General features: G+C 54.5%; 1 protein-coding gene across 1 annotated transcript in view; it reads right to left on the reverse strand.

The window, feature by feature from the left end:
- Positions 1 to 9,627, reverse strand: part of CASKIN1 (CASK interacting protein 1) — a 47,892-nt gene that overhangs the window by 31,983 nt on the left and 6,282 nt on the right. The window contains exons 4-5 of the mRNA XM_015429026.1: positions 7,228 to 7,323; positions 3,739 to 3,869 (exon numbers count right to left, since the gene is read on the reverse strand). Coding sequence (XP_015284512.1) covers positions 3,739 to 3,869; positions 7,228 to 7,323 — 227 coding nt within the window. The remainder of the gene's footprint in view (positions 1 to 3,738; positions 3,870 to 7,227; positions 7,324 to 9,627) is intronic.

Consider the following 9,627-nt stretch of genomic DNA (forward strand, 5'->3'; position numbering starts at 1 on the left):
TGAGCAGTGTTCCCTCTAAGCTGAGTAAGTGTGAGCCTACTCACAGTTTTTTGAGCCTCCAGCTCACACGTTTTTGTCTTCGCTCAGGAAGGAGGGCTCCAGAGCAAACTAATTTATGCAGTAGCCGAATTGCTTGCTCACAGCTTTAATGCTAGTAGCTCACAGTGCGGCCAGAGTACACAGGAGAGAGGGCTCTGGTGAGCACATCTCTCGCTGCTCAAAACAGGGGCTCGCTCCTATGGGTGGAAACGACCAGGGAGTCGATACCGGCTAAATATCGGGAGAGACTTCCTAACGGGAGGTGGCGGATGCTCCTTCGCGGGATGCTCCTTCGCGGGACGCTTTCAAGCGGAGGCTGGGCGGCCATCTCTCGGGTATGTTGTCGGGCCGTCTGTTGGCTGTGCTCCTGCAGAGTGCAGGGGGTGGGACTGGATGACCTGCAAGGTCCCTTCCAACTCTCACATCCTATGATTCCTTTGTGGGATCCTCACCCCACACTGAGAAACACCGGGGGGCGGGGGCCTCTCCTCCCTGCCATCCCTGCGTCGGGTCAGCCTGACGCGGGAAGGGAATGGAGGGGGGAGGCCTCGCTAAGTGATCTGGCCGGTCCCTCCGGGATTCGACCACACACATTAATAAAGCCCCTAATGGAGCCCCCTCCCCCCTCCTGCCCTTCTGCAATTCATCTCCGTGAGCTGATATTCCCGCCCCCCTTGGGGCAGCCCCTCCAATTTGCCGAGCTCTTAAGGAGACGTTTCCTTCCTGCTGGGTCCCACGGGCCGCCCCATAGTTGCTTCCCTGCCACAGATGACTGCATGGGCGGGGGGGGGGGGTTTCCCTGCCCGCCCTGGATCGTCCACAGCTCTCCAAGAGACAATACACCCTTCCCTGAGACTGGCCTTCTCACCACGCCCTGCCCCCAAGACTCCTTTCTTGGGATAGATCAAGCCGGGCAGCTGCGTTAGCCTGTCTGTAGCAGTGGAAAAGAGCCAGAGTCCAGGAGCACCTGAACGATTAACAAAATCTGCGGCAGGGGAGGCGCTTTCGTGAGTTACCGCTCACTACTTCGGATACAACTAGAATGGAGGTAAGATATGAGGACAGATGGACTCACATTCTCGCTGTATCTGAAGAAGTGAGCGGTGGCTCACCAATGTTCCTCCCTTGCCACCAATTTTGTTAGTCTTTAAGATGCTCCTGGACTCTAGCTCTGTCCTTCCATAGAATCATGGAAGGGCCCTCCAGGGTCATTCCCTGCACAATGTAGGGAATTCAGAAATACTCCCCCCCCCCCCGACCCCTGCGCCATGCACAGAAGATGGCCAAAAAAATCTCCAAAATTTCCAACCAAATTGGCCTGGTGAAAATTTGCTTCCTGACCCCAAAGCGGCGATCGGCATTTCCCTGGCGTGTAAGAAGAGGCCACAAGAACTAAGCCCTGAGGCAGCCCTCCCTTCCCTCCCTCTCATGATCCGCAGCTGACAAAGTCCTTTCCCTCCCCCTCCCCACAACAGACACTCTGCAAGGTAGGTGGGGCTGAGAGAGCTCTGACAGAAACGGCTCTTTTTTTCAAGAACTGCTCTGACAGAACTTGTGACTGACCCAAGGTCACACCAGCAGGTGCAAGTGGAGGAGTGGGGAATCAAACCCGGTTCTCCCAGATTAGTCTGCGCACTTAACCACTACACCGAACTGGAAAGGAGCCTGCTGAGGCCTCTCACGGAGCGGTTGAGGCAGAAGTGGGTCACGCGGAACTCCCTAGAGATCCAGAAAGCCGTTCCCCCTGGGGGTTCTTCCTCCCCTCTGCAAACAGCACCAGGCACCAATGCTCCCTCTTAGCGGGGGAGTCTTGTGAGCAAAAATGCAAAAGTTGCAAGCGAGGGATTTGGCTGCCGCATAAATTAGCTTGCTCTGGAGCCTTCCTTCCTGAGCTAAGGCAAAACTGTGTGAGCTGGAGGCTAAAAAACTGTGAGCTGGCTCACACTAACTCAGCTTAGAGGGAACACTGTGCCAGGCACTGCCACTGACTGAAGAGGGGGTTGCTGCCTACACGCCCACTCCCCACATTCCTAACCAGCCCTCTCCCTCCTTGCAGGGCTGAGCCAATCCCGCCCCCCACACCAATGCTCCCTGTAAGCTGCGGAGTCCTGTGAGCAAAAATTCTCCTCTGTGAGCTACTGGCATTAAAGTTGTGAGCCAGAAATTTGGCTGCTGCATAAATTAGTTTGCTCTGGAGCCGTCCTTCCCGAGCTAAGACAAAAATGTGTGAGCCAGAGGCTAAAAAAACTGTAAGCTAACTCACACTAACTCAGCTTAGAGGGAACACTGCCCCCCACCCCCCACCAATGCTCCCTGTAAGCTGTGGAGTCTTGTGAGCAAAAATTCTGCTTTGTGAGCTACTGGCATCAAAGTTGTGTGAGCAGGCGATTTTGGCTGCTGCACAAATCAGTTTGATCTGGAGCCATCTTTCCTGAGCTGAGACAGAAATGTGTGAGCCGGAGGCTAAAAAACTGTGAGCTAGCTCACACTGGCTCAACTTAGAGGGAAGACTGTGCCAGACAGTGCCACTGACTGAAGGGGTGTGTGTGCTGCCTACACACCCACTCCCCATTCCTAACAAGCCCTCTCCCTTCTTGCAGGGCTGAGCCAATCCTACCCCCCCACCAATGCTCCCTCTAAGCTGTGGAGTCATGTGAGCAAAAATTCTAGTCTGTGAGCTCCTGGCATGAAAGTTGCGAGCGATTGGGCTACTGCATGAATTCGTTTGCCCTTCCTAAGACAAAAATATGTGAGCCGGAGGCTAAAAAATTGTGAGTCAGCTCACACTCTCAGCTTAGAGGGAACACTGTACCCCCCCACCCTGCTGGTTCACGGTCAGCCGTCTCCAGCAATGGACCCCAATCCTGTAGGTTCCAGAACCCCTTTCGGACTCAGCAGGTTTCCCTTGCTCGAAAGCCAGTCGAATCCGACTCTAGGGTTGTGGTGCTCATCTCCGTTTCCAAGCCGAAGAGCCAGCGCTGTCTGAAGATGTTTCCGTGGTCATGTGGCCGGCATGACTAGACGCCGAGGCGCACGGAACGCTGTTACCTTCCCACCGAAGTGGTCCCTATTTATCTACTTGCAATTTCTTGCTTTCGAACTGCTAGGTTGGCAGGAGCTGGAACTAGAGACGGGAGCTCACTCCATCATGCGGCACACCCGGGTCTCGAACTGCTGAACTACCGGCCTTCCACAGCCTGCAGTTCAGCGTCTTAACCACTTGAGCCACCGCAGCTCCATTCGGATTCGGCAGCTTTTGCTCAAATGAGCTCCTGGAAGTCGGACGCGGGTTCTCAGCCACTGGCACTGGTTTCCTGAACTCATTCCAGTGGTGGCGAACCTATGGCACGGGGGCCAGAGGTGGCACTCAGAGCCCACTCTGTGGGCACCTGTGCCATCGCCCCAGCCAGGCCCAGACAGTTGTTAAAGTGTCGAGTTCTCTGCCAAATAATTTTAAGTCAATAAAAGCATTTGGGATTGCTTTCCTTACTTTGTTTGGGTCATCTTAAGTTAATGTTTTTTCTAAAGTAAAACCTCAGTATTCAGGTTAAATTTTGCAAAAAATAAGTGGGTTTTGGGTCGCAGTTTGGGCACTCGGTCTCTAAAAGATTCGCCATCACTGACTCATTCTCCAAAGAGCACCTGAGAGACTTCCCCAGCTCTTCCCAGGAGCCCCGGAGGCAAGGAGGGAGGACGCACCTGATGACGTCGATGTGTCCGTTCTTGGCGGCCAGGTGCAGGGGGCTGGTCCCGTTGGGGTCGGTGATGTCCCCCGGCTTGGGCTCCAGCAAGGCGGCGCACATGTTGCTGCTCAGGAGAAGTTGCACCACCTGAGGAGCCGGAGAAAAGAGAAATGCTAAAGGGAGAGCTCTCCCAAGAGGGGGGTTTTTGCGGGGAGGAGTCGCCTGCTGAGGTAGAGCCTCCCCCCACCCCGACAGGTGATGCACACTGGGCAGGGCTCTTTTTGGGCAGGAACGCACAGGAACGGAGTTCCTGCTGGCTCCCGAGTTGGCCACGCCCAGCAGGAGCTCATTAGCATAACAGGCCACACCCAAGAGCAGAAACTCATTAGGATTGGCTACTTTAGGGGTGTGTGGCCTAACATGCAAAGAAGTTCCTGCTACAAAAAAAGGCCCTGGGTTTTGACAACAAACAAGGTAAACAGAATAAGAAGGGAAAGGTGGGTGTGGCTGGATGACCACACTTCTGGTAACATGGCGGTGTGGCCTAATGTGCTAATGAGCGGTGCTGTCAGGGTGTGGCCTAATATGCTAATGGGTTTTGCTGTTGGGTGAGGCCTATTATGCTAATGAGTTCCTGCTGGGCTTTTTCTACACTAGAGTGGAAAAAAACTGTCTCCCAAATCTAGGCAAATCGGGTCTCCACCAAGGCCCCCTCTAAGCTGTGGAATCTTGTGAGCAAAAATTCTCCTTTGTGAGCGACTGGCACTAAAGTTGTGAGCGAGCCATTTGGCTGCTGTATCAATGAGTTTGCTCTGGAGCCCTCCCTTCCTGAGCTAAGACGAAAATGTGTGAGCCGGGCGCTAAAAAAACTGTGAGCTAGCTCACACTAAGTCAGCTTAGAGGGAACACGGGTCTCAACCTGCTGGGGCCGAGGGAAAGGTCTTGGGGGCCAGAGTGAAATGAAAGTGTCGGCCCCGCGTGCTGCAGCGGTGAAAGGGGCAAACTCTGTGTCGGGGGTTATTAGGAAAGGGATTTAGAATAAAACAGCTGCTACTGTAATGACCCGGGATAGATCTACGGTGTGGCCTCATTTGAACACTGGGTAAAGTTCTGGTCACCGTATCTACAAAAGGACACTGCAGAGCTGGGGAAAGTACAACGGAGGGAGACCAAGATGGTGAGGGGGTTGGAGCCCCTTCCCTAGGAGGAAAGGCTGAAGCGCCTGGGATTTTTCAGCGGCCCGCTCCCCCCCACACACCAATGGTGAGGCCCGGGCCCGCCAATCCTTTCCCCCCCAACCCGCCCGCACCGACAGTGAGGCCCACACGGTCCCCAGCCACCAGGCCCACCAATCCTTCTCTTCTGCCTTCCCCGCCCCGGTGATGAGCCGCGCGGGCCCACCAATCTCCTACACACACACCCGGCTCCAGCGGCGTGGCCTGAGCGGCTCCCAGCTGCCCAGTCCGCCAAGTATCCCCCCCCCATGGCCAGAGCGTTCTCTGCACATGTGCAGGGAACGCTTTTACTTTTGGGGGGCTTTAAGTATCCCCCATATTTTTTTTCAAGTTTTTAGGTTTTTCTGCACACCTGGAGACTGCTCCAAGTGTGCAGGAAAATCTCCCTGCCCCCCAAGTGCCCCCGATGTGCGGATTTAGATATCCACACGGAGGGGGCAACTTGGCTATTAGATATATAGATGCACAGGGTGCATAGAGTTGACAAAGAGAACTTCCTCTCCTAAAAGGGAAGGGCATCCAATGAAGCCGATGGGCAGTAGGTTCAGGACAGACAAAAGAAGAAAAGAAGAAAATAAGAGATTGGATTTATACTCCGCCCTTCACTTCGAGTCTCAGAGCAGCTTACAATCTCCTTTCCCTTCCCCTCCCCACAACAGACACCCTGTGAGGTCGGTGGGGCCGAGAGAGCTCTCTCAAGGACTGCTCTTAAGACAACAGCTCTGAAGAACTATGGCTTGCCCAAGGTCATCCAGCAGCTGCAAGTGGAGGAGTGGGGGAATCGAATACTACTTTACACACAGAGTGATTAAAAGGTGGAATTCGCTGCCAGAGGCTGTTGTGATGGCCACGGGAATAAATAGCTTTAAAAGGAGATTAGAAAGATTCACGGAGGATAAGTCTTTTGGTGGCTACTGGCCACGGCAACTGAGGGGAACCTCCACATTCAGAGGCATTGATCCTCTGAATCCCAAAGCCAGGATGCAACATCAGGGGAAGGCCTCTGTGCCCTGTTGTTGGCCCTCCAGAGGAGCTGATTGGCCCCTGTGTGAGATGGGATGCTGGACAAAATGGACCACTAGTCTGATCCAGCAGGGCACTTCCAAGGTTCTTATCAGGGGAAGGCCTCCGCCTCTCTGCCCTGTTGTTGGCCCTCCAGAGGAACTGGTTGGTCTCTGTGTGAGACAGGATGCTGGACTGGATGGACCCTCACTGGTCTGATCCAGCAGGGCTCTTCTGAGGTTCTCATCAGGGGAAGGCCTCGGCCTCTCTGCCCAGTTGTTGGCCCTCCAGAGGAACTGGCTGGCCCCTGTGTGAGACGGGAGGCTGGACTAGATGGACCCTCCCTGGTCTGACCCAGCAGGGCTCCTCCGAGGTTCTTATCAGGGGAAATTTGGAGCGTTGAGTCTCAAAAACCCATACACCGAAAAGCTTGTGGAGTCTCTAAGGTGCTACTGGACCTGAACCAAACTGTTCTACTGCAATCCAACATGGCTACATTCTGAAACTATCTCAGTGCCAGAAAAGTGGCTCAGTGGCACAGCCTCTGCTTGGCAGGCAGAAGGTCCCAGGTTCAATCCCCGGCAGCATCTCCAGTTGAAAAGGACCAGGCAGGAGGTGATGGAAAAGACCTCTGCCTGAGACCCTGGAGAGCTGTAAAGAGGGGCTGTGGCTCAGTGGCGGAGCCTCTGCTTGGCATGCAGAAGGTCCCAGGTTCAATCCCCGGCAGCACCTCTAGTTAAAAAGGACCAGGCAGGAGGTGATGGGAAAGACCTCCACCTGAGACCCTGGAGAGCTGTAAAGAGGGGCTGTGGCTCAGTGGAAGAGCCTCTGCTTGGCATGCAGAAGGGCCCCGGTTCAGTCCCCGGCATCTTCCATCAAACAGGACCAGGCAGGAGGTGATGGGAAAGACCACCGCCTGAGACCCTGGAGAGCTGTAAAAAGGGGTTCTGGCTCAGCGGGAGAGCCTCCACTTGGCATGCAGAAGGTCCCAGGTTCAGTCCCCGGCAACATCTCCAGTTATAAAAGGACCAGGCAGGAGATGATGGGAAAGTCCTCCCACCTGAGACCCTGGAGAGGAGCTGCCAGTCTGAGCAGACAGGACTGACCTTGATGGACCAGGGTGGTGGTGGTTCTGATGCAGTATAAGGCAGCTTCATGTGTCGATGAACCTACCGTGTGTTCAGATTCTGGTCTCCCTAAAGAGAATCCTCGTTCCCCCGCTTTCCACCAAGAAGACGCAGAAAAAGAGGACCGTGGACTCCACTTACCCCGACGCGGCCAAACTCACACGCTAAGTCGAGCGGGGTCTTGCCGGAGTTGTCCAGGATGCAGGGGTTGGACTGGTGCTGAAGGAGCATCTCCGACTGCAGGGCAAAGAGAGAGAGAGGGAGAAGTGCAAATCCAAAACAGAATCACACGGCCGTCCACGGCTGGCTTCTGGCTTCCTTAACCACAAGGACACAGGACTGGGCCAATGCTCCCTCCAAGCTATTTATTTTATTTATTTATTCATTTTCATTGCATTTATACCCCGCCCTTCCCGCGAATGGGCTCAGGGCGGCTTCCATGAGCACAAAGTGCGTACAATAGATAAAATAGATAAAAGCAGTTTAAAATTCAATTCCATCAGACGCAAGAATAGAAAACTCCCCACATTTTGCAGGGCAGAGGGGAGGGCTAGGGCCACAATTGGGTGTTACACGGTCCTCCAGCGGTGTCACTCTATGGTGGAGGGGTGGTGGTAATAGCTCCTACTCATATGCCTGGCGGAAGAGCTCCGTCTTGCAGGCCCTTAAAAGGTAAAGGTCTCCCTTGCTCGAAAGCCAGTCGAGTCCGACTCTAGGGTTGTGGTGCTCATCTCCATTTCAAAGCCGAAGAGCCAGCGCTGTCCGAAGACGTTTCCGTGGTCATGTGGCCGGCATGACTAAACACCAAGGCGCACGGAACACTGTTACCTTCCCACCGAAGTGGTCCCTATTTATCTACTTGCAATTTCTTGCTTTCGAACTGCTAGGTTGGCAGGAGCTGGAATTAGAGACGGGAGCTAACTCCGTCATTGCGGCACACTCGGGTCTCGAACTGCTGAACTACCGACCTTCCACAGCCTGCAGTTCAGCGTCTTAATCACTTGAGCCACCGCAGCTCCTTCTTGAAGGCCCTGCGGAACTGCAAAATTTGCTGCAGGGGCCCTGATCTCCTCCGGGAGCTTGTTCCACCAGATAGGAGCCGCCACTGAAAAGGACCTGGTCTTCGTTGCCGCAAGCCTGGCCTCCTTAGGACCCGGGGTCACCAGCCGGTGTTGTGACCCCGACCGAACTATGGAGTCTTGTGAGCAAAAAATCTACTTTGTGAGCTCCTGGCATTAAAGCGAGCGATTTGGCTACTGCATCTATTTGTTTCCTCTGGAGCCATCCCTTCCTAAGCTAAGAGAAAAATGCGTGAGCCAGAGGCTAAAAAAAGTGTGAGCTGGCTCACACGGACTCAGCTTAGAGGGAACACTGGACTGGGCTTGCACATTTAGCATCGTGCCCACATGCCAGTGGCCATCGGAAAGCAAAACCAGGCCCAGGGAAAAACAAAACAGAGCGGTTAAAAGGTGGGCTTCGCTGCCAGAGGATATCGTGATGGCCAAAGGAATAAACAGGTTTAAAGGGGGATTAGATAGATTCATGGAGAAGAGGTCCAGCAGTGGCTAAAAGCTACGGTGATTAAATGGAACCTCCACATTCAGAACATGGAGCTGCGGTGGCTCAAGTGGTTAAGACGCTGAACTGCAGGCTGTGGAAGGTCAGTAGTTCAGCAGTTCGAGACCCGGGTGCCGCATGATAGAGTGAGCTCCCATCTCTAGTTCCAGCTCCTGCCAACCTAGCAGTTCGAAAGCAAGGAATTGCAAGTAGATAAATAGGGGCCACTTCGGTGGGAAGGTAACAGCGTTCCGTGCGCCTTGGTGTTTAGTCATGCCGGCCACATGACCACAGAAACGTCTTCGGACAGCGCTGGCTCTTCGGCTTGGAAACGGAGATGAGCACCGCAACCCTAGAGTCGGATTCGACTGGCTTTCGAGCAAGGGAACCTTTACCTTTACCACATTCAGAGGCACTAAGCCTCTGAATCCCATTGACAGGAGGCAACATTGGGGGAAGGCCTCGGCCTCTTTGCCCTGTTTGTTTCGGCCTCTAGAGGAACTGGCTGGCCACTGTGTGAGACAGGAGGCTGGACTAGATGGACCCTCACTGGTCTGATCCAGCAAGGCTCTTCTGAGGTTCTTCTTGGGGAAAGTCCTCGGCCTCTCTGCCCTGTTGCTGCCCCTCTAGAGGAACTGGTTGGTCACTGCATGAGACAGGATGCTGGACTGGATGGACCCTCCCTGGTCTGATCCAATGGGGCTCTTCTGAGATTCTTCTCAGGGGAAGGCCTCGGCCTCTCTGCCCTGTTGTTGGCCCTCCAGAGGAACTGGGTGGCCTTGGTGTGAGATGGGATGCTGGAGTGGATGGACCCTCCCTGGTCTGATCCAGCGGGGCTCTGCTGAGGTTCTTCTAAGGGGAAGGCCTCGGCCTCTCTGCCCTGTTGTTGGCCCTCCAGAGGAGCTGGTTGGCCCCTGTGTGAGACATGAGGCTGGACTGGATGGAACCTCACTGGTCTAATCCAGCCGGGCTCTTCCGCGGTTC

This window comes from Gekko japonicus, unplaced genomic scaffold (genome assembly GCF_001447785.1).
Source record: "Gekko japonicus isolate JY-2015 unplaced genomic scaffold, Gekko_japonicus_V1.1 scaffold1395, whole genome shotgun sequence".
NCBI classification, from domain to species: Eukaryota; Metazoa; Chordata; class Lepidosauria; order Squamata; family Gekkonidae; genus Gekko; species Gekko japonicus.